Consider the following 23,378-nt stretch of genomic DNA (forward strand, 5'->3'; position numbering starts at 1 on the left):
AATATTTACATCTGTTTGTCTTTTTATAAGCATATAACTTTTTTCTTTTTTTGTTTCATCCACCCCACAGGCTGCAAAGATGTTTGATGAAGAAGGTCGGAAAAAATTTTTCACTCAAGAGATGAATAACATTTTGTTAGAGTATGTTAAACATTTTTTATTTTGCTATTGATTTTTTTTTTTTTTAAATACAATATTTTTCAAATGCATTTGTGCATATGACCAGTAACTCATAAAATGCAAAGGCGTAACAAAGCTTCTTGGGGAAGAGTTTGCACATTGCATTTTTAAAAGCAAGGTTCCTACTTATTTATAGTGTGAGCTGATCATTGCGCGGACAGCGTGTTGGACCTCGCTAATGAATGATCCGGAGTACAGGCTATTAATTGTTTTTGAAAAATCCCTTAAAAAGGACATCTACCACCAGGATGAAGGCTTGTAAACCAAACACACTGACATACTGGTGTGTGCCCCCTCTGGCATGATCCGCTCTTCTTTTAGCTCTCAAAATTGTCCTAAATGAGTTTCAAATAGGATTTGTTTTTTTTTTTGGTATCTGTGTAAAAACCAGGGCATAAGATGCTAAAAGACTAGATCCTGCCACAAGGGGTACATGCCAGTAATAATAATTCCTTTTATTATATAGCGCACACAGATTACGCTGCGCTGCGCAGTGTGCACGGTATGCTTGGTTTACAAGCCTTGATCCTGGCGGTAGATGTTCTTTAACCCCTTATCACCGACACTAGTTTTCAGCTCAATGACCAGACTCGATTTTTCAAATCTGACATGTCTCACGATAATTGGTTATAACTTCGGAACGCTTTAACATATCCCGGTGATTTTGAGAATGTTTTCTCGTGATACATTGTACTTCATGTTAGTTATAAAATTTAAGTGATACGTTTTGCGTTTCGTTCTGAAAAAAAGTGAAAATTTGGCAAAAATTTGTAAAAATTCTTCATTTTCCAAGTTTGAAATGTCCTGCTTTCCAGACAGGAAGTAAAACTACCCAAAAAGCTTGATAAATTACATTTACGGAATGTCTGCTTTATGTTGGGATGATATTTTATGCATCCTTTCACTTTTCTAGGATGTTATGAGGTGAAGAACTTTAGGTGCGATTTTTCTCATTTTCATGAAAATTGCCAAAACTCACATTTTGAGGGAAAACTCGGCTTCCAAGTGACTTTGAAAAGCCTTAGTAATAGTAAAACCCCATAAATTACCCCACTATAGAAACTTCACCCCTCAACGTATATTAAGTCCATTAACCCTTTAAGTGTTTCACATGGGTTAAAACAATATGGACCTGCGATTTAGAAACTATGGAATTTTTTTGGAAAATACATTCATTTAGGCCAAACTGACAGTTTCAGAATAAATTAAATGATGAAACGCACTGCAACGTTTGATGCCCAATTCCTCCCGAGTGTAGAGATACCACATATGTGGTGGTAAACTGCTGTACGGGCGCACGGCCGAGTATAGAATGATTGGAGGCGCCATTCACAGCAGATTTGTATTGTCACATTGTACGACCTATACATTTTTTATTTTTTTTGGTAATGCGAACATATGAGGGCTTATTTTTTACGGAATGAGGTACAATGTATAGATAATTCATTTAGGGGGTCTATAGCTTATTCATGAGATTTTATTAACTATTTCAAGGGGGACACAAACAAAATCATCAATTTTTATTTTGGATTTTTAGCATTTTTTTCCCCCCGCTCACCGTAATGTAAAAATAATATTTTATCTTTATTCTCTGGTTCACTACGATTGCGGTGATACCTCATTTATATAGTTTTTCTTATCTTTGCTCAATTTTCCTGAGCAAAACCAATATTGGAGAATATCGCATTGTTTTTACTATTGACAACTTTTTAGGGCCATAACTTCTGTATTTTTCTGTTAAAAGAGTTGTTCTTTTCAATCATATCATATTAGGGAACTTAGCTTTTTTTATCACTTTTTAGAACTTTTTTTGTGATGGTGTTTGATGAAAAATTGTATATTACGGGAAGTTTTTCGTAGTTTTTTTTTTTTTTCATCGTTCACCGAGTGGGCTCAATATTGATTTAGATCTATTGTATAGATTAATACGGACGCGGTGATAACAAATATGTACATTTTTCGTGTTTTTGTGTTTTATATACTGTATTTGCATTATATGTGTAACTGGGGAGAATATGGGACTTTATTTTATTTATTTAATTATTATTATAAAATGATTTAATCTTTATTTTTTTTTTACTTTCACATATTTTCCATCTTTTGGCTTGACCAAGCGATCATCCGATCGCTTATTCAAGCCTCTACACTGCAATACACTTGTATTGCAGTGTATAGTGTAAGTAACTGAGCATGCCGCGCATGCTCAGTTACTTACAGCCGGGTCCTGCCAAGAAGGCAGGACCCGGCGAGAAGAGGAGCCGACAGCCTCGGGTCACTCGTCAGGACCCGGGGCAGCGGCAGGAGGGATTGGATCCCCCGGTAAGCACACCGGGGGGGGTCCGATCCACGGGGGACACACTTGCACGCCGCGGTCATGCTTGACCGCGGCGTGTAAGGGGTTAAACAGGGGTGCCGACACCGGCACTATACTGACCCGATGTCCCGAAATCTTCTTCTGACGCGGCGCCGTAGAAAGGCGTCGCGTCAGAAGTACCGTTAATGACCGACGTAGAATCCCGATAGGGCGATCATTAAGGGGTTAAACTCATTTTTATGTTCTTTCATTTCCGTTTTTTTTCTCCCTACCTGCAAAAACATAAAACAGCTTTGTTTTTCTGATTCACATATTTTTATAGATTGTACTTTCTTATGCTGCTATTAAATGTGTTATTCGAGCGTTCCAAATAATTAGGAGCCGGGCTGGGGCTGTTAAAAAACATAAAACACTGTATCAGTCGCTGGGATATGGTGACGGGTGGGCGTGCACCGCCAGAAACTCCCCGAAAATCAGACTGACCGCGTCATGGGACATCTGGTGGATGATGGAGGTGAATAGGAAGTTTAAAAAAAAAAAAAAAAAAAAAGCACAGATCCTAATATTTCTTAAACTCTTGAACAACCCCTTAAAATATTCCATTATATATATATATATATATATATATATATATATATATATATATATATATATATATTATATTTTTATGTATTGAAATCTTTCAAACAAACATTTCTCCTTTTCGCCGTAGTTCATGTTTTGGTGTGTGGAACTGTGTAAGTTGTTGCACACTTACAAGTGGTGTTTGCCAGCACCGATCGTGGTTATAAGTGGCGGTTGTCTGCTGTGCTCAGCGCTTGAGCCTTCTCCATACATTAACAATGCTGCACTGTACTTTTACATTCCTTGTACATTGTTTTTAGCCCAAATTGCCTAAATCCTGTAAGGCATGCAATCCCCTCTTACATGGCTTGTATGTGCCTTTGCTCCCTGTTTGTGAAACTGCAGAAATTCATTAATCTGAACCCTAGTTGTTTTTTGACAGCATTGAGTTGCAGCTACAGGATCTCGGCCCAGCAAATAGAAATGGGGTTTATGGCTACATTGAAGCTTTTGTACCATGTAATAAGGATACTCTTGTCAAACGACTAAAGAAACTACACCTTCATATACAGGTATGAATTTTATTCTATAAATGCTGTACATACACACGTGGACAAAATTGTCGGTACCTCTTATCTAATGAGAGAAAACCCCACAAATGGGGACAGAAATAACTTGAATCTGACAAAAGAAAAAATAAATAAAATTTCTATGAAAATGAACAAATGAAAGGCAGACTCTGCTTTCCAACCAGGCTTCAGCAGAATTTATTAAAAAAAAAAAAAAAAAATCTCCTGAATGAGGCCTGGGCAGAAATGATGGCTCCCTTAACCTAATATTTTGTTGCACTCACTACAATCAAAATAAGGGGCCTCGGCTTATACTCGGGTCGGCTTATACTCGAGTATATATGGTATACATTCATCATGACACAGTCACCATCCCATTGTATAATAGTATTGCAGGTCCTTCAAGTCCAACCTACAATACTAAACCTATCAACCTACAATCCAAAAAAAATCCAAAGAATTGATAATTGGCCTATTGTAGGGGGAAAATTTCATCGCAACCCCTATCTCACAATCCATTGAAAGTTTCTCACCCATCAGAGATATTTTGTTGCAGTATTTTTAACATGCCTTTTTGTTTAAAATTACCAGGATGATCGACTGAAAGAACCACTACAAAAACTAAAAACTGCGATCAGTAATGTGATGCCTGGTCAGCTGAACAGATACCAGGAAGACTGTCAAGCGCACAATCAGGCTAGAAATGCCAAGTATGTATATAAACTACTTATTAAACTGTCCTAGAAACATATGATAGTGTTTTATAGGGTTCTATGCACATGTGTTGATGATAAACTGAGAAAGAGGTTACAGTTTCAGCATAAGAAAAATGGCATTTTTCAACAAAAATGTACTGAATAATATTTGTTTAGTGAGTATATTAACTTGTTCTTAGAAACCGTATCGCCACCATTAGATTCCGCTTTATAGATGGCTATAATTATTCTAGGGCTAGAGAACAACCTCTACACTGACGTGGGTTGGTGGCGGTAACCAACCAGGCAACATCTCTAACAATTTCCAGATATAGAAGAACTGCCTCATGAACAGTCAGATTTACAGAATTGTTTAACTTTCAATATCGGGCTTGTCTCTGGAAACAGCTCACTAAGTGTTTCTCATCATAATGCTGCAGTCTAGCAGTGTTAGACAAGTTAAAGGCTTAGCTTCTATACATATAGTATATAATATCTGTAGTTGAAGATTGGCAGATGATCCCTAAGTGCTGGTTCCATACTGGCAGCATGGTTTAGCAGTGAGAACTGTCAATCAGAACAGGCAGGGCCGTAAACAATTAATATTCGAGACTCACATTCAACTTGCCCGATGCAAGTCCAATCATATTAATGTAAGTTTACAAACTTTAACTTTGCAGCCATGGAAAGGAACCGTTTGGGCAATGCTTTTTAATCATAATTTTAAGATTTATTTTTTTATGGGTCAATCTGAAAGGTTCCTTCTTTCTAAAAGCAACTTTAATATGTTAATGGGCCTGAAGGATTTCTGGGGTGGTTCCCAGAGCCCCCAAGTGCTGCAGATGCATTGGCTGTTATAGTGTGCAAGGAGCACTTCCCCCTCCTACTGTGTGCGGAAACGACCTGTGTTGCAGTGAGATTACATCAGGCAGAGGGAGGGGGGATCACAGAGCAGAGGACGGGGTGAGACGGTCTATAATAACCTGTGAATATGCAGCACAGAGGGGCTATGGAAACCCAGGTGCCTGGATCTAGAAGTGTCCTTTGTGTATCCATGCCTGATTTTGATACATTCTCTTTAATATCATTAAGTGTTAAGATTGATTGTGATTTGTTTACAGGCATCAAGCTGATGATGATCGTGACCGCAACCCTTCAGAGGAGGAGGATGAAGAGAAGCCTGGAAAGAGAGTAATGGGTCCAAGGAAAAAGTTCTGCTGGGATGATACAATAAGGTAATTTGATGTAACACTTAAAGGGGTTGGCCACTTTACCAAATGTTTTTTTACAATTGTGGGGGGCACGATATTTGGTAATTTACCAATATACATCTATTAAAAGTTCTGCTCCACTTTCTTGATCTGTAAAGTGAAGCCTCTGGTCTTACCTCATCAGCCAGAGATTCTTGAGTATAAAATGGTTGCAGATGGAGGGTCAAGTGATCTCCTAACTGGCAATTGTTTATGGACAGATGGGGGGGGGGGGGCGGTGAACTTCTAGTCCTAAACAGGGATACTTGCTTGTATACTACCATACTGAAAGTTTGATTCCCATGAATATCAAATTGCATGAAAATGTCACTTCACTTCTCATCCGTAAACTATTTTACTTAGGAATTTACTGTGCAATCTCGTAAGGATTAAACTAGGATGCTATGAACTTGAACCCAATAAAACTCAGTCGGCTGAAGATTACCTGAAGAACTTTATAGAAACCGAAGTTAAACCATTGTGGCCAAAAGGTTGGATGCAGTCCAGGTAATAGCCGTGCTGTTTAACGTCATTTAATTCAACATTTTATAGGTAATTGTTTTGACTTTTATTAAATTTCATTTATAGAATGCTATTCAAAGAGAGTCGCAGTGTACATAATCACCTAACTTCTGCTCCGTAAGTATCTTTATCAGTACAATATTGTTGGGGCGCGAGGGTCTGTATTTTTTTTTTTTTTTTTTTTTTTTATAAATTGTTCCTCAGTTGCTGAAGTTTTGTTGTAGAATAGCTTAAATAATGGCTTGCGTCCAGCAACCTGTGATCCCAGTGGTGTTTCAAAAATGGAGCAAAAATTGGTTGATACAAATTAGGCCATAGTAAAATAAATTACAGACGGTCCCCTACTTAAGAACACCCGACTTACAGACGACCCCTAGTTACAAACGGACCTCCGGATGTTGCAAATTTACTGTACTTTAGCCTTAGGCTACAATAAACAGCTATAACAGTTATTAAAGGTATCTGCAGTTAAGTTTTACTGTTAATCCTGGTTTTTATGACAATCCAACATTTTTAAAATCCAATTGTCACAGAGACCTAAAAAAATTGTCTGGGGCTATAATTATAAAATATATAGGTACGACTTGCATACAAATTCAACTTAAGAACAAACTTACAGAACCTATCTTGTGCGTAACCCGGGGACTGCCAGTTCTCCAAATATCACAGAAAATGTTTCAGATTTGGGTCATGCATTAAAGAACTAGGTGGATCCCCAACTTCTTTAGTCATTTTTAAAGTTCTAGGTCTTTAAAGACTTTCTTTTTTTCTTTTTTCTTTTTTTTTTCATGTAATTTTTATCAAAATATTTGTTTCATCCATAACAATAAAATGAAAAACTGTGATACAGTAGACAGCATTATTGGCAGACATGAGATATAATGCGGAGTCGTACAACTAGCGTACAAGATATGCAACGTATTCTCCCACATTAGAATATAGGAAAACGGACAGTCAAATTATCACCTAGCCTTACATAAGGTTACGGGAGAGGAGCGTGTACTTTCCAGTTTGTAATTCTGGGCTGGCTATTGTAGGCTTACCTACTTTGGCAACTCTGATCTTCTGGCAGAGAAGGTCCATGAATATAACCGGTAACTTCTATACCAAACTTGTATAATATATTAACAAATACACAATGGGGTATAGGTCTGAAAAGCTTTTCAAGTACAGGCTGTCCCCTACTTAAGGACACCCGACTTACAGGCAACCCATAGTTACAGACAGACCCCTCTGACCTCTGGTGAAGCTTTCTGAATGCTTTACTATAGTCCCAGACTGCAATAATCAGCTGTAAGGTTTCTGTAATGCAGCTTTATTGATAATCCTTGGTCCCATTACAGCAAAAAATGTTTAAACTCCAATTGTCACTGGGGCCAAAAATTTTTTGTCTGGATTTACAATTATAAAATATACAGTTTCGACTTGCATACAAATTCAACTTAAGAACAAACCTCCGGACCCTATCTTGTGCGTAACCCGGGGACTGCCTGTATTTGCAGACTGTAATTCTAAGGCTTCTATCACTGTCCGCCACTGGCTTTAATATTGTTCAGGGCACGTGGGTGAGATTAGCATCCAGAGTACTGCAAATTTTTTTGTGTGTCTCACCCACAGTGGTGTGTTTTGACCCTGAGGCTGAACACTGTGAATCAGTGATCTGTAATGCACAGCGTCATGATTACAGTGCGACGCTGCTGTTTAATGGTGAAGAATAAACTCCACGCCTTACTTATCATTATGATGCACGGAGTACACTGTGGAGGCTCTGTGCTCAATCCAGGAAATCGGGCCACTGCACAGTTCATGATTTGTGGACCGACCATGGACGTGGTTTTTTTTTTTTTTTTAACCCTTACAATATCTGCACACATTCTGGATTGTTATATGGAAAATCTATATCAGATACATGTGGTTCTTGTGTGTTTTTTGATGCAGGTTTGTGTTATTTGTAGTGCATTTTTGATACATGGGTTTTTCCATATGGCTTCTTTTTATTTTCCTCTTGTTTCACCTGATCTGACATCATTGCAAACCAAAATCTGCATCTGTGGATTTGATGCAGATTTTCGCATGTCTGTAGACTTCAATGTAAAAAAGGAAGCCCAAAAAAAGCAACATGATCAATATTTTATTTTTCACATTGAACAGCAATTTCTGTGCGGGAATTAAAATGCATGGATTATTTTTTCCAACTCACATTCACGTCACAACAAATTAGTACGTCAAATCAGAATTTATGCTGCTCAACACAAAATTGTATGTGCACCGTAGTTTTTTTTTTTTTTTTTTTTTATAATTGTATTTTTATTATCATTTTTCAAAAATACATAACAGACAAATTATCACGTACATATTTCACATTGAAGTTTTTCAATAGTAAAACAACTGAAAGACAAGAGAGGAATCTTTTTCCCCAAAGGATATCAACAGTTTAAATCTTCCATTTGCGTATCAAAATGTGAAATCTAACAGTATAAAATGTTTACAATAATAAAACAAATACCAAAGACGGCATCAACACTATGCCTAACCGGTCTAGAGGGGTTGGGGAAAAGGGTACAAACAAGACAGTCATACATACTCACTATGACAACAATTAACACTTGGGTAGAAGCTAAAGGGATGGCCATGTCACTCTCCTCCTCCTGCTCGTTCTTCTATCCAGTAGCGGTCTGTGCACCGTAGTTAACTTTTATTAAAATCTTTTCAAACTAATGTACAATTTGAGTTATATATTAATTTTAAGCACATTTTCATTGCTCTTCTATTTACGATTGAACACATAATTAGACTTTATTTTTTACCAACATGCACAACACTTATTTAATTTTAAAAGCAAGCTCGAGCCTCCAGCTTTCACTAATACCTGTGTAATATTATACTACCCTTCTGTAATATGCTGATATGGTCTACAGTTATACAAAATATTTATAAAGCTATAGAAGTTCCTTTACACATTATGAAACTAATTTTGTAGTCATCGTTGCTGTAGTAATATGGATACTGACAAACTTATTTCTGTAATATAATTAATTTAACATTGCTGATTAACTTTTGTATTCTTTTCTGTTTTACCTATAGCGCTAAGAAGAAAGTTATTTTGGTCCCAAAACCAAAAGTTAAGGTATTGATTTTTATGTAAATAAACAGATTTACAATTTATATTAGCTTGTGAACCTGCCACATGTAAATAGTTTCAGATCTGCTCCGCTTGCTCTTTAACTTGCTGTGATTATAAAATCACAGGTTTGTTTTAGATTTTCTCGTCTATTCCTTGACATGAGAATAGTGGGGATCCAATCGGCAATGTGCAGGGCTGTCAGCAAAGATGGATGTAGGCAATTCTTAGCACTGTATTACAGATTTGTAGGGTTACTGTGGAAATGAATGGAAGCTGTAGTACTTTAGAGAGGCTGCAAACAGATGATAAGCAGGGCGTCATATTAATGACTTAATGAAATGGTGGAGCAGCACAGAGAGCAGAGGGATCTGGGTCCTAACCAAGGTGTAGACTTCAACAGACCGCCACCTGAATGTGGCGCAGTTCTGGAATTTTGTACGCCAGTGCAAGCAGCCTCCAAATACATTGGTTGACCACAGCCTTCACTTTGTCTGGGGATGGGGAGGGGTCCTTCATCGTATAAATCCCCCCCAATGTTTCGGTCAGCGATGTATATGAACAAATTATGTGACTGTACATTATATGCTAAATATTTTGCTAAAGATGTACCCACTTAACATTTTTCATTATTCTAATTTTTTTTCAGGAATCAAGCCCTAAAAAGGAACAGAAAATTTCCACACCCCTCTCGACAGTGTCTCGTACACCTTCTCTAAATGTTACTCCCATCGGAGGTCTGGCTAGCTCCAGTTGCTCTGAGACTATTTGCCTGGATGACTCCTTAGATGAACAACTGTCTTTCAAAACTCCTTCACTAGATTCAATATCTGAAGCTTTGGCCGTTCTAAACAATGGATCTGGCGCATCATCCAGTTCTCATTCTGAAACCCCAACCTCCCGGCCAAAAGTTGCCCTCAGAGAAGAAAAGCTAGCATCTATTATGAGCAAATTGCCATTGGGTGGTCCTAAAAAGGCTGATACTCCTCAGCATACCACTAGTCTCATTGCAGGCCACTCAACCCTTGTACCAAAGAAGCCCCAGGATCATGCAACAGCCCATTCAACAGTGGTGTCTGGGCTCATTGCAGGTTCATCCATTCAGAATCCCAAAGTGTCATTGGAACCACTGCCGGCTAAGCTTCTACAGCAAGGATTTCAAAGGTCTTTGCAAGCTGAGGTATCGTCATCTTCTACACCCGCTAAAATGAAAGCATCTTCTGCTTCTCAGCTTAAAACGGCATGCGTAGCTTCTTCCACATCACAATCTTCCACTTCAGTGTCATTAACGTCCTCATCACATGCTCATGTTTCTTCCTCATCGTCACAAGTACAGAACTCTTCCTTGCAGACAGTCAAGGTCAATCCACCCATTCAGCAAAACTATGTTACTCCTTTGCAAGCTACAATAAGCAAATCTCATACTAACCCTGTTGTACGCCTGACCAGCAGTCCTCAGATCTCTTCCACATCACCCATTATCAAAACTCCTGAAAAAGCAATTGGTTATCGACCACCTTCTTCACCTTCTCCAGGGAGCAGTCAACATACACCAATATCTCGAACAGCTGCATCTTCTACCTCTAGTAACTTAATGTCAAAGAATGTTGGCACTCACAGTTCAAACCCAGGTTTCAAGTCTCCTTACACCATGGCTCCTTCACCTAAACCAACCGTGTCGCCCAGTTCTTCCAGCGCTTGTACTCCTGTCCTGCAGAATGTTCCACATCATAAATTGGCAAGTGGCATGACCATTGGACGTCCTTCACCAACAGTTAGCCCAATACCTTCTGGTCGTGGCACGGTAGTTCTTCAGGGAGTGAGAAACCCTTCTATAACGCCCAAGATGCCTAGCTCTTCTCCCAAATTAGTGTCACCTATTATTAGGCAGCCAAGTTCTTCTCCAAAAATGACTATTTCTTCTCCTGTACAGTCTCCTGTCCCTTCTCCAAAGCTGTCTAGCCCACCTCCAAAAATACAAAGCCCATCTCCAAAACCACCTCACCAGCCTATAAAAGCACCCAACCCGTCTCCCAAGTCATTAAACCCTACACACCCTGGACCTATTACGACCACAGTTCCTAGCTCTGTCCTAAGTGTGCCTATTAGCAGAGCCAGTCAAAATTCTAATGTTTCAAATAGGACTATTATCGGGGGAACAGGAACTGGAGCGCTGGGTGCTACTAAACAGCCAATGCCTCACAGACAACCATCTGCCTCAGGGTCTCCTGTCGCAGCAGCTACTGTACAGGTGAGTTAATAAGGAATATTGCTTCAATAAGCAGAATGATTCATTTCACAATAGATTCCACTTAAGGATTTGTGAAAGAAACCAAATACAAGTGAAGAGCAGTTGCTGTTTCATTTCGAGCATTTATGGAACCAAATGATAAACCTATTCTGCAGTATGAAATTTATATTACTTTAGTAACTTCAAGGGCTTGTCCACAACCTGCTAAATAGGACTAAGCAGGTGTTGCCTTTTCTCCCTCTATACAGTGCACAGAGCTTTTTTTTTACTGCAACAGCTTGTCATTGGTCATTGGGCCATCCCTGTAATGGAAAGAGGATCCGGCACTCACAATTTAGGTGAAGAAATACTTTTCTTTATTAGTTCAAATCCGACATGGCGATCACAAATACAGGTACATCATGAACTGTGTGCATGATTTGCAACAAGAATATGGCCCCCATAAACTTCTATGGGTGGCGTTGCAGTGAGCACACGGTGTGTCACGGTACTGACACCGCCGAGTCGGACGCTTGTCTATGAAGGGGGTGTTCTTGCCTGGGATTGTCTGTCCGTCCGTTCGTGCGTGCGTCTGAATGCACCCTTAATCTTGGGGTGCGTTCACACGTTGCAGTTAAAACTGCATTGCAATTAGTTTTGAGGTAATTTTAGGTGCAGATTTGTCAATTACACAGGTGAAAGACATTAACTGAATGGGTTAATTTTGAAGGAGAAAGCTGTTCCACAAATTTCATTCACCTTTTGATTTCATGTCTTACACTTGTTAAAATAAGTAATTCCACCTAAAACATCCCAAAACTAATTGCGATGCAGTTTTAACTGCAACGTGTGACCGCACCCTTAGACAAACCCAATAACAAATTAGGGCAGATGTACAAATTTGGACTTTAGTTGTAGTTTGCGCAAGTAATCTTTCTAAAACGCTTTACATCTGTTACACCAAAACCGACATGTCCTTGGTAAACTAATAGGAGGTTTTAAGTACGAATAGTTGGTCTTTAACTATGCCATATGTATTATCCAGCAGCTGATAATTTTATAAAACTGATGCAGCAGAACACTGTCAAATTTCCTAACTTAAGGCATTTTTAAAATAAATTTTCCATATACCGTATATACTCGTGTATAAGCCGAGTTTTTCAGCACACAAAAATGTGCTGAAAAACGTCCCCGCGGCTTATACACGAGTCATATAAGAGTTAAAAATACTTAAAAAATAATAAACGTATATACTCACCCCCCGGTGGCCCCGATGTGCAGCGCTGCTCCCCCGATGTCCGCGCGGGTCCTCTTCTGGCTTCCGCGGCCGTCTTCTGTCTTCTCTAACTTGCTGGGCGCTGCCATGTTTCTCTCCCAGACAGCGCCTAATACTAAGCGCCTAACACTAAGCGCCAATGGCGGCGCCCAGCACGAAGTTGGAGAAGAAAGAAGACGGGCGCGGAAGCCAGAAGAGGACCCGCGCGGACATCGTGAGCAGCGCTGCACGTCGGGGCCACCGGAGGGTGAGTAAATAAGTGGGGTTTTTTTTGTTTTTTTTTTATGCTGGGCAGTGCTGTATACTGCTGGGGGCAGGCTGGCCTGGCTGTATACTATAGGGGGCTGGTTGGCTATATACTGGGGGGGTCTGTGACCAGTGCATTTCCCACGCTCGGCTTATACTCGAGTCAATATGTTTTCCCAGTTTTTGATGGTAAAATTAGGAGTCTCGGCTTATACTCGGGTTGACTTATACTCAAGTATATACAGTGTGTAATATATATATTTATATTATATATTATTTTATATTTCATCATGGATCAGAATTTTTGAATCCCAATCATACACCTGAAAAGATTCAATCTTTGCTAGCAGCTCTCACCTCAAAGAGGAGGTTAGACGCTTAAACAGGACCTGTCACCAGAACTTGCCCCCACCCCCGACTAACAGTACCTGCTGATAAAGGGTTAAAGTCCTCCTCCCCCCCCCCCCCATACCTTACAGCCATTTTGCTGAACTGCAAATTAGTGTTTTCAGACTCTCCTGAGAGAGAAGAGTCGGATATACCAGTGATCCACGCCCCATGATTGTGACTGACAGCTCAAATCCCTGCTCTGCCTCCTTGTACCTTGTTGGATCCTTGTTGTAATCAACTACAGACCTATAAAAATCTATGTACAGATGGGAAATATTGTGTCAATCCTTTTACACAATGCCTTGTTACATTCATGATATGTGACCAGTGACATAATCGCAGGTCCTATAGACTTCTAAGAATAGCAAGCTGTACACCACTGTGATTACATAAGATCACAGCAGCCTCCATTGAAGATGGAAAGGAGTAGAAGTCCATGGAGGCTGTGACTGTGACTTCATGTGGTCAGATACATGCATGCGGTACAGTTTGCCATTATTAAGAGTCTAAAGGACCTATGACAGTGATGGCGAACCTTTTAGAGGCCGAGTGCCCAAACTACAACCAAGACCCACTTATTTATCAGAAAGTGCCAACACAGAAATTTAATTTGTGATTTATACTCTGTCACAGTTTTCATTGATACCAACACCATGAGGACACCAATAAAACAGAAATAGAAGAAATTTGGATGATCGTTGTAGCTTCCCTCCAGGGTCCCATAAACGGGAAGAATTGTCAGGGCAGGAGCTACAATGATAATCCAGATCTGTCCACACCTTCCCACTCCTCCAGTAGACCCAGATAGCGCTGTCACTTTAAAATAGCTCTGTGCACACCATGTCCTGGGCTGTCTGGGACTGCAGGAAGATACCTGGAGTCATCTCTGGTGATGGCCTGAGTGCCCACAGAAAGGGCTATAAGTGCCACCTCTGGCACCAGTGCCATAGGTTCGCCACCACTGACCTATGATGTCGCTCTGATCACATGACATGAACTGTGACCAGTAAGGAGGCATGGGGAGGATTGGATGGGAGGGGGCCTGCCGAGCAGGAAATGCACCCTCTTATGCCAGGTGATATAAGATAAAAGGTGATTTATGTGGATGTAAGTGGAACATTGGCTAAAAGAAGGGTATCCGTCAGTTAATAGAGCTAAAATAAAGGCATTGTCCTTGGCTGAAATCTTTAACCCCTCTTTTATAACCCTTATATTGGCATTTCCTCTTTTTCTGACCTCTGACCCTAATAGTCATTGTGAGGAGCACAGTACCCTGCAGCTGGTAGTGATTGTTCCTATCTGTGTCACCAGTTCTGTAGCTTACAGAACTGCTAGCATGGTTCTAGGGACTATAGAACTAAAGATGGGTGTGTCTGAAATAACACTGCCCATTGAGCCTATAAGATTGCCTATATACATTTATAATCTCTGTTCATATTTCCATCACTTTGGAAACAATATTTTTGGTTTCACATGAGGAAATTGTAGAAAGGGTATTTCATACATGTGCCAAATGGACTAATATCTTGTGACCCTTTTGAGCGAATTTATGTGTACTTGCCCTGTTACATCTCCTAGTTGGCTTCGAGAAAATTCTTCCTGATTTTTCAGTCTGTGATTGACTTAAGGGAACCTGTAAGCCCTCACACAGTACCACCTTATGTATTATGGACGTCCCCCGGAGGTCCATTTGTCATTTTTCTGTGTTGCAGCATTAATGAGAAATCTGCTTATTGTTTTGTAAGATGCTGTCAAGGAGGTGGGGCTGTCAGGTAGCACCCCTTCACCCCTGACCACTCAATGCACAGTATGCGTATTGCAGGCTCCAAGATCTCCGGTGGACTGCACATGCGCAAGATCTCTGTATTGCAGTAGAATGACATGGGCGTTACAGAAGAATAAAAGCTGATTTCTCATGAATGCTGTAATGTAGGAATATGAAAAAAGGACCTCTGGGGGAAGTTCATAATACATAAAACTTACTGTTTGTGGGGCTAGTTGCTGACAGATTCCCTTTTAAATGAGTTTTACATTTCTTCCTGCAGTAAACCCCATGGGGGACATGCTAGAGGTTGGTTAAGAAAAAAAAGGGTACTCCCTGTTCCCAAAAACCTGCTTTTGGTGCACTGTGACTACATACCTAGAGCAAAGTCCATCAAAGTGCCAACATTTCTGCTTTTGTAGAGGTGGTCATATTTGTTGATGGTGAATTAATCCTAAAACATTTGATTTGCAGACCCTGATTGATTCCTGCCTTGCTTTTTCCTATGAAAGCATTAAGGGTGTATTTAATCTTTCAGACAATGCGTGTGTATTTTGGCTAGTTTTTGTTAAACTACCCCAGTAGCCTGTTGCGTTCCGCCCACCAATGCATCTTCAGCGCGCATCTCCTGGTAGCTCTCGTCTGTGAAGCCGGGTTCTGCGCATGAGCAGTAGCTACGTCTTCGGAGCCGAGACCCCGCAGCTGGCAGCTTGCTCTATGCTCATGCGCAGAACCCGGCTTTGCAGACGAGTGCAGCAAGATGCATTGGTAGGCAGAACGCAAAAGGCTACTGGGGCGTGGAGTAGGCGCGCCGTGTAGCCGCGGCTCCAGCTACTCCATGCCCCAGTAGCCTCTTTAGAAAATATTAGGGGAATTAAAATGTATAAAAGTTCTGGTCCATGAACGAATTTGCCCTTAAAAAGGCTATAATACTCTACATTAGAGGAACCTGCCACCAGATCTACCTTAATAGACAGATCCGTGGTGGAAGGTTTCCTTTAAATATTGACATGGTGCCAGGTGCTATTTGCCTAATTTTTAGAACTTTTATAAGGGCCCAATGTTTTTTTTTTTTTATAGCGGATGTATGATACTAAATTCCAGAAGGGTGTACTTTCTTAATGCATATATGTGTTTTTCTGTGTTGTTGTTGTGTGTTTTTTTTTTTTTTTTTTTTTTTTTAATTTGTCAAGATGTTAAAGGTGTATTCTCCTCTGGCCATTGACATTCAGTTTGATTTATCTCCTATATAAATACGAATCTTCAAGATGTTATTAAAAAGTGACCTGTGTGAAGATAATTTGCCGTAAATGTAATTATACAAGATTGTGGAAACGTCCTGCAGCCGTTTTGTGGTAATGAACACTAAATCAAGGTGGTTGGGCATCTCCATATCTCACATGTGGCCACCGCTGCCAAGGTGCATGGGTGGAGGTATTTGACAACATGACTACAATTATGAGAAATGATCTTCACACAGGTATATTATTATGAATATATACATGTATAAATAAAATATGAATCTGTTTTTGAACTTGTATGCAACTCGCCTAAGGTGTGCTCCCCCCCCCCCCCCCCCCAAATAAAAGTGAGTTTAACAAAACAGGCTTTACCATAATATCAGAAAAATGATTGAGGGCAAACATATACTCATACATATGTCATATACTATTTCTTTTACAGTCTGCTGCAGCATCTCTCCTTGCGAATACGGCACCGTTGACTCTCATGACATCACCTCTGTCTGTAACGAACCCAAATGTGACTGCGGCTCCTCTTAATCCATTTGGCATGTTGGGCGGACTGGTACCGGTCACAATGCCTTTCCAGTTTCCCTTGGAGCTGCTCAACTTTGGGAGTGACACTGCTGGCGCAGTAACATCCCCAGGTTCTACCTCAGCAGCTTTCCACCACAATCTCACACAAAGTAAGACCTGTGATGCTCATCTTTCACAAATATTAATGCAATAGATAGATATATCTCTGTTCATTATCAAGTGAGATCATCATTTATGTGCAGGACACTTTAGGTCCCACAACCGCTTTTCAATTGGGTTATGGTCTGGACTGTGACTAGACCTTTGGGACACCTAACTTCTATTTTACAAAATTATGTTTTTGGTGTGCTGGGAATTATTGACCCTTTGGGTGACTGTTTTGTCCAATTTGAATTAATGGTCTTGCACTTGACTTTAAGTCTCTGGTCATCGCAATAGCTGCAGGTGCCCTCAGTTCCTGTGACTGCAAAACCAGCCCAAAAAATAGTCCACCAGCACTCAAATGATGTGCAATAACAAAATCCTTAACCCTTGCAGGACCTGGCCCTTTTTTGTATTTTCATTTTTCACTTCCCATGATCAAAAGTCCATAACTTTTTTATTTTTCCATGTCCAGAGCTGTGTGACATCTAGTTTTTTGCGTAACAAATTACACTTCATAGAGATGGTATTTATTATTCCATGCCGTGTACTGGGAAGCGGGAAAAAAATTCCAAATGTAGTGAAATTGGTAAAAAAAAACACATTTGTGCCGTTTTCTTGTGGGCTTTGATCTTACGGGTTTCACTGTGCACCCCAAATGACATGTCTACTTTATTCTCTGGGTCGGTACAATTATGGGGATAACAAATTTATATAGGTTTTATAATGTTTTCATACATTTAAAAAAATTAAAACCTCCTGTACAAAATTTTTTTGGGGGATTTTGCCATCTTCTGGCGCTAATAACTTTTTTATACTTTTGTGTACAGAGCTGTGGGTGGTGCCGTTTTTTGCGGATTTTAAGGACGTTTACAATGTTATCAATTTTAGGACTGTACGATCTTGTGATCACTTTTTATAGAATTTAACATTTTTTTTAAAATGACAAAGTGCTATTTTTGACTTTGGGCGCGATTTTCAGTTACGGGATTAAACGCAGTGAAAAACGGTTTTCATATTTTGTGCATTTTCGGACGCGGCTGATAGCACATTGTAATGCATAGGGAGACCCGAGGCTACCATGGCGACGGATCGCCACTCCCCAATGACGTAATGGGGAGCGTCGATCCTCGAAAAGATAGCAGCGCCCTTGCGGCCGACCCGTGACGTGCTATTACGTCACGAGTCGTGAACGGGTTAAACCAGCATAATTGGAGGTTAATTATTATTTAAAAACTGTCTGAATTGAAGTAAAAGCTTTTACAGTTCTCTCAATACATTTTTTATCTCTTTAATAAATCCGCTAATATACATTTTAGATTTATATTTTTTCCATTTTACCGTTGTATTGCAGATCTACTTAAAGGATTACAGACCACCTCTACGCACACACCAACCATCTCTCACTCAGTTTTGCCTCCTCATTTGCAACAAGGGTACACAGGTAAGGGAAGCGCTTGCCTAATGTTAATGTTTTTCCTTGCATTGTAGTCATTTCATATAAGTTTTACTAAACCTACGTCTGTATAGAATACCTCTGAATAGGGGAGTAAAATATGATGTTTTTATTTTTGTTCATTTTAGGAAAGCAACTGACCCTATTCAATAGTGTACAAGTAAAGGTTTCAGGTGAATATCCAGAATAGGGATAGTTTTGTACAGTTGTTGTGTCCTTTGAACATGCTGCACTCTGAACTTCCTGCTGATCATTTTCCTCAGTGTCACAATTTAACATTGCAGAACCCTTATGGAGGATTTTGATTATTTCAAAATGACAGTTAACCTTTTAACACCTTCATGACCAGGCCCGTAAATGCTTTATAGTGGTTGTCCACTTTCAGCAAATATTTCATATGATTTGTATAATGAAAAGTTATACAATTTTCTTTCTTTCAATACGTTTTCTCTATCAATTCCTCAAGGTTTTCTTGATCTCTGCTTGCTGTCCTGCTATAGACAGCTTCTTTGTTTACTGCCAGTGGATAGAAATCTTCACATGTGATGGACACGTAGCTGCACAAACTGGTATTACAGAGAGTAATTGGAGCTGTGTGATAATGGCTTGTGCATCTCCATCACACCACATGGAGAGATTTCTATCCACTGGAAGTAAAAAAAAAAAGCTTTTATAGCAGGTCAGCAAGCAGAGATCTAAAAAGACGTGAGCAATTGATTCAGAAAGTGTATAACTTTTCCTTACACAATATTTTGCTGAAAGTGGACAACCCCTTTAATGACCAGAGCATGTTTAGGGAACTTTCATATTTATTGCTTTTGAGGCCATAAATTTCTTTTTTTTTTTTTAATGCTACCTTGAAAATGTTTGCAGCTTTTTTTGCTGACACATGGGCTAATTAAAAAATAACATGTTGTTCTTGGTTTTTAAAACTCAGCCGCTCTGCTTAACCCTTGCAGACACGACGATCATGTGAACTCTGGGTCTATAGATCCTGTGCAGTGCCTGCTCCCATATTCAGCCCTTAAGTAGGGCTATGCAGTGTAGAAAAGGCAGAAGCACTAAAAAAAAAATCACTCCTACCTTCTCTGCCTGTCTGACAGCTGTCAAATGCAGTGGGTGGTCAGGGACCAGTTTCTGTAAGTAGGTTTATGGAAGTAGAGAATGATGGTGTACAAAAGTGAACCTTTTGCTCAACTGGATCCTTTGCTTTATGCCTATTTTTCATGTATGGTGCATGTAGAGGTGCAGTAACCAGGTTCATTGAATCACTCTGCAGGCACCAGGAGCACCAGAGAGGAGTTTGATGTGCCTCATGAATGGATAAATAGGATGATGACATTGTTCAGTATTAATTCAGTATTCACTTTTTATCATTATGTTTTATGGGCATACTTCATCAATAATTATATAAATTTGGAAGGACTGATGGAGAACAGGAGACTTTGTACCTCACTACTCTGTGTAGGAAACATCTGTATGCACAGCACTGAACACATTCAGCTTTGCTATACACACAGAACACTCTCACCTCTTTCCTCCTCTGTGAGCAACAGCAGACCCTTTCTGCTTTCTCTACATGTCTTATTACCACATGTACGGCTCATAAGAGTAACCAGGCTTGGGCTGCATTCACACACATGTATGGGGGACGTATGTATGGCCGATATACGTCCCCCATACACTTCTATGGGCTCACAGCATGGTACGGGAGCGGTATGGTGCGGAACCGTACCGCTCCGTAGCCCGGGAAAAGATAGGACATGTCCTATCTTTTCCCGTATTACGGCGCCGTGGCCCATATGTTCCTATGGAGAGGGGCGGGGGTGAGCAGCACTCACCTCCTCCTTCTCTCCCCGCACACTGCCGTGTGCCCGCCGTGCTACGGTGTGGCGGGCAACGGCAGTGTGCATGTAGCCTTAGATGGAGACTCGGCTGTTGTAGAACCAGGCCAAGCAAAGGAAGATGGCAAAGAAACTGCCATGTAAAGGTTACAAAGATAAAAGGAAAAGTTGTTCTACATCCCAAGAGCTATGTATTTGTGTAAAACAAATGTTGAGGTGCACTTTTTAATTCCATAATGACAAACCTAAATAAACATTGGCAAGCCTGCAATAGATTTTCAACCTGTCCCCCAAAAAATACGTTGTATAGTATGTACCCCAGAAAAAAGCCCTCATATATAGTTAAGTCAATGGAAAAATTAGAAGTGCAAAGCTTCTTTCCCTGGAGCCCCTCAAACTAATTTGCATACTTTGTAAAGCTTTTTTTTATTTTTTTTTATTTTTAAAACCAAGGCATAAGAAGCTAAAATAAGAGCTGATCCTGCAGTATGTCATTGTGATTGGTTTAAAATCCTAGATGTCCTTTGAAAGGTTTTATGTGAGTTAGTGCAGCGTAGAGCAGCCGCTTGGAGACTACTCAAAATTTGAAAAAATATTATGGTGCAGTAGAATGCTTATCTGTTAGCTTTGGAAACACCAAATTAGGATCACAGTGGTCTTTTTGATTATCAATATATTGACTGGCTGTGGCAATTAAGAGTTGGTTTCATGGGTTTTTCTGTATGTTGCCGTAAGTAGTTGGGTTTTTGTGTGTTTTTTTGTTTTTTTTTAATTTTCATTTTAAAAAGATCTCTAAATGTAATATCTTTTATATTCAAGATGCAGCGCAAAGTAAAGGGGACTCTAAATTACAACGTAAAAACCCATGACAACTGATCGATAGAACCAAGAGGACAAATTTGATTTAAAATTTATTCTTCTGGTTGGCTTGGACTGTCCTATGGGAAAGTGCTTTGCCGTCGGTAAAAAAAGCTGCGGTGTGCGGTCTATGTTTACATTAATCCTGAGCACTGTGGAAAGCGGAAGAATACTTGATCAAAGCAAAAGGAAGAAGACAGCGAGAGACTGTTCGGAAGCATGGCTGGCTATGAGATGGTGCTATCAAGCTACAAAAGGATTTCTTCTAAGTCGCGGATAGATGGAGGGGAAGGTGTTTCCCTCTGTAACATTAAATCACTGGGCTAAATGATTGTTTTATATTTATTTTTCTTGCAGGTATCATAGAGCATAAACCACATGAAGTGGATATGTTTGCATTCCATTCTATATTACTGAGAATTGCAGAACAAGGTTTCTGGCGAAACGTAGTTAAAAATAAAACGCAGAACACCATTTTTGCCCACTGTTTAAAAAAAACAAAACGAAAAAAAAAAAAATTATATTGTGGAATTTCACTGATCATTATTTAATTCCAGTGGGACTTGTTTTTCCTTTTTCCAAATGGTCTAGAAGTATAATTAATTGCCTTATTTTTTTTATTTAACAATTACAACTTTTAAAAGTCATGTAGGATTAAAGCTTTTTAATGAAATTCTTGCACAAAAATTTAAAATACTGTTTTGGAAAGCTTTGAATTTTGTTCCTTTTTTAATAGATAAATGCTGCCCCATAAATTATAGAAGGGAAATCATGAAATGAATGGTAAAATTTGCTATGAGTATCCTAGTAATTCATCAAGCATTCATTAAAAAGTACTGAGAGCATCTACAAGGTGGCACTGTAATGCTGGTTGCAAAAGTTTTCAAGATAAAAAGTATTAAGTGAAAAAAAAAAAAACATTAAAATGTACTGTTTCCACCAGTGTTTAATACTTGAAAGTATCTTCTATTTTATTTCTCTGATTATTTATGTGAATTTGGTTGATATATTGCACACTCTTCAAAGTTTAAAAAAAGGTTACCTGGCAAGTCTGTTATGAATTGTAACACCTAACCTAGTATTTTGTATTGTATATGGTGAGTGATTTATGTTTATGTACTAGACTGAAGTTAATGTGCACATACATTGTAACATCTTAATAACCTATGAGCTCTATAGCTGTGAAGGCAGTCCTACTGCACTTATTGGGGCACATTTATCAAACTGTCACAGTTTGGTTGCAGTTTGCACCAATTATCTGTATATTTCTCCTTGCACCACATTAATCAAAAGGTTTCAGACGGCTGTTACATACTTTTGGTACTAGTTTGCCATAAGGGCAAGGGCAAGTCTTTCCAGTGACACCTGTTCTGTCGTTTCTGCCACACCTGGTTTGGCTCAAAATAACTGAAAAGCCTAAAATTTGTACGGTCTAAGTTTGGGACACTTGATAAATTTGATCCATTTGGTATATGGTACAGGTTCGTGCAGAGGCTACTTCCAAAACTGTTACCAGTTGAATTTCTCCCAACTTGATCTTTAGATATGGTTTGGAGAAGTCCAACTATGTGCTGAGCAGTACAGGTTATGAAAACGCTGTATTAAGTACCGTTCAAACTAATTGAAACAATATCTGTACAGTATTCTTGTGTACCTGTCTTTCTGGACCTTATCACATCTGTTCAGCAACTGTACTTGATAGCATCTATTCACACCCAATCAAAAGATCAGGCACAAAACTAATACTGATGTAACTGCACTAAGATTGGTTACAGAAACTCAACCACTCGAACCCTAGAATTCCTTGCTTCCACTCCTCTTCATCTTGATATTGGTGCTGTCCTTTGTTAGTCTTGACACGCCAGGATCACCTAGAAAAGAAACTTGGAATTCGCAGTGAGAGCTTCTAATGATGCACAACCTGGGAGAATGGGAGGGCGAGGGGACGTCACCCCCGTCTGCCAGCATGGGAGAGGGAAGTGCGGGGTCCTGCATAATTTAGCAGCCCAGAGCGCCGGACAAGTTTCTTTTCAAGGTGATTCCCGGACTATCAGGACTAACTATGGACCTGGGATGAAGAGGAGTGAATATGAGTGTGTCTAGGGTTTTTTTGCGTGGTTGCTTTCCTTTTAAATATGGCCCTTTATCGAATTCAAATATAATGCCAATAGATTTTGAGTGG

General features: G+C 39.6%; 1 protein-coding gene across 3 annotated transcripts in view; it reads left to right on the forward strand.

Moving 5' to 3' along the window:
* The window catches only part of UBN2 (ubinuclein 2), a 47,330-nt gene extending 25,551 nt beyond the window's left edge, over positions 1-21,779 (forward strand). For 2 of the 3 annotated variants that reach the window (XM_072128863.1, XM_072128861.1), the window contains 12 exons: positions 71-141; positions 3,501-3,630; positions 4,219-4,337; positions 5,444-5,557; positions 5,936-6,079; positions 6,161-6,211; positions 9,179-9,221; positions 9,865-11,466; positions 16,803-17,046; positions 18,393-18,482; positions 18,623-18,667; positions 21,158-21,779. In XM_072128863.1, the coding sequence (XP_071984964.1) occupies positions 71-141; positions 3,501-3,630; positions 4,219-4,337; positions 5,444-5,557; positions 5,936-6,079; positions 6,161-6,211; positions 9,179-9,221; positions 9,865-11,466; positions 16,803-17,046; positions 18,393-18,482; positions 18,623-18,667; positions 21,158-21,207 (2,703 nt within the window). In that variant the 3' untranslated portion in view covers positions 21,208-21,779. The remainder of the gene's footprint in view (positions 1-70; positions 142-3,500; positions 3,631-4,218; positions 4,338-5,443; positions 5,558-5,935; positions 6,080-6,160; positions 6,212-9,178; positions 9,222-9,864; positions 11,467-16,802; positions 17,047-18,392; positions 18,483-18,622; positions 18,668-21,157) is intronic. The other variant, XM_072128862.1, reaches the window with a different exon arrangement.
* The last annotated feature ends 1,599 nt before the right edge of the window (positions 21,780-23,378 follow it).

The sequence above is a fragment of the Engystomops pustulosus genome, chromosome 10, assembly GCF_040894005.1.
Source record: "Engystomops pustulosus chromosome 10, aEngPut4.maternal, whole genome shotgun sequence".
Lineage (NCBI taxonomy): Eukaryota > Metazoa > Chordata > Amphibia > Anura > Leptodactylidae > Engystomops > Engystomops pustulosus.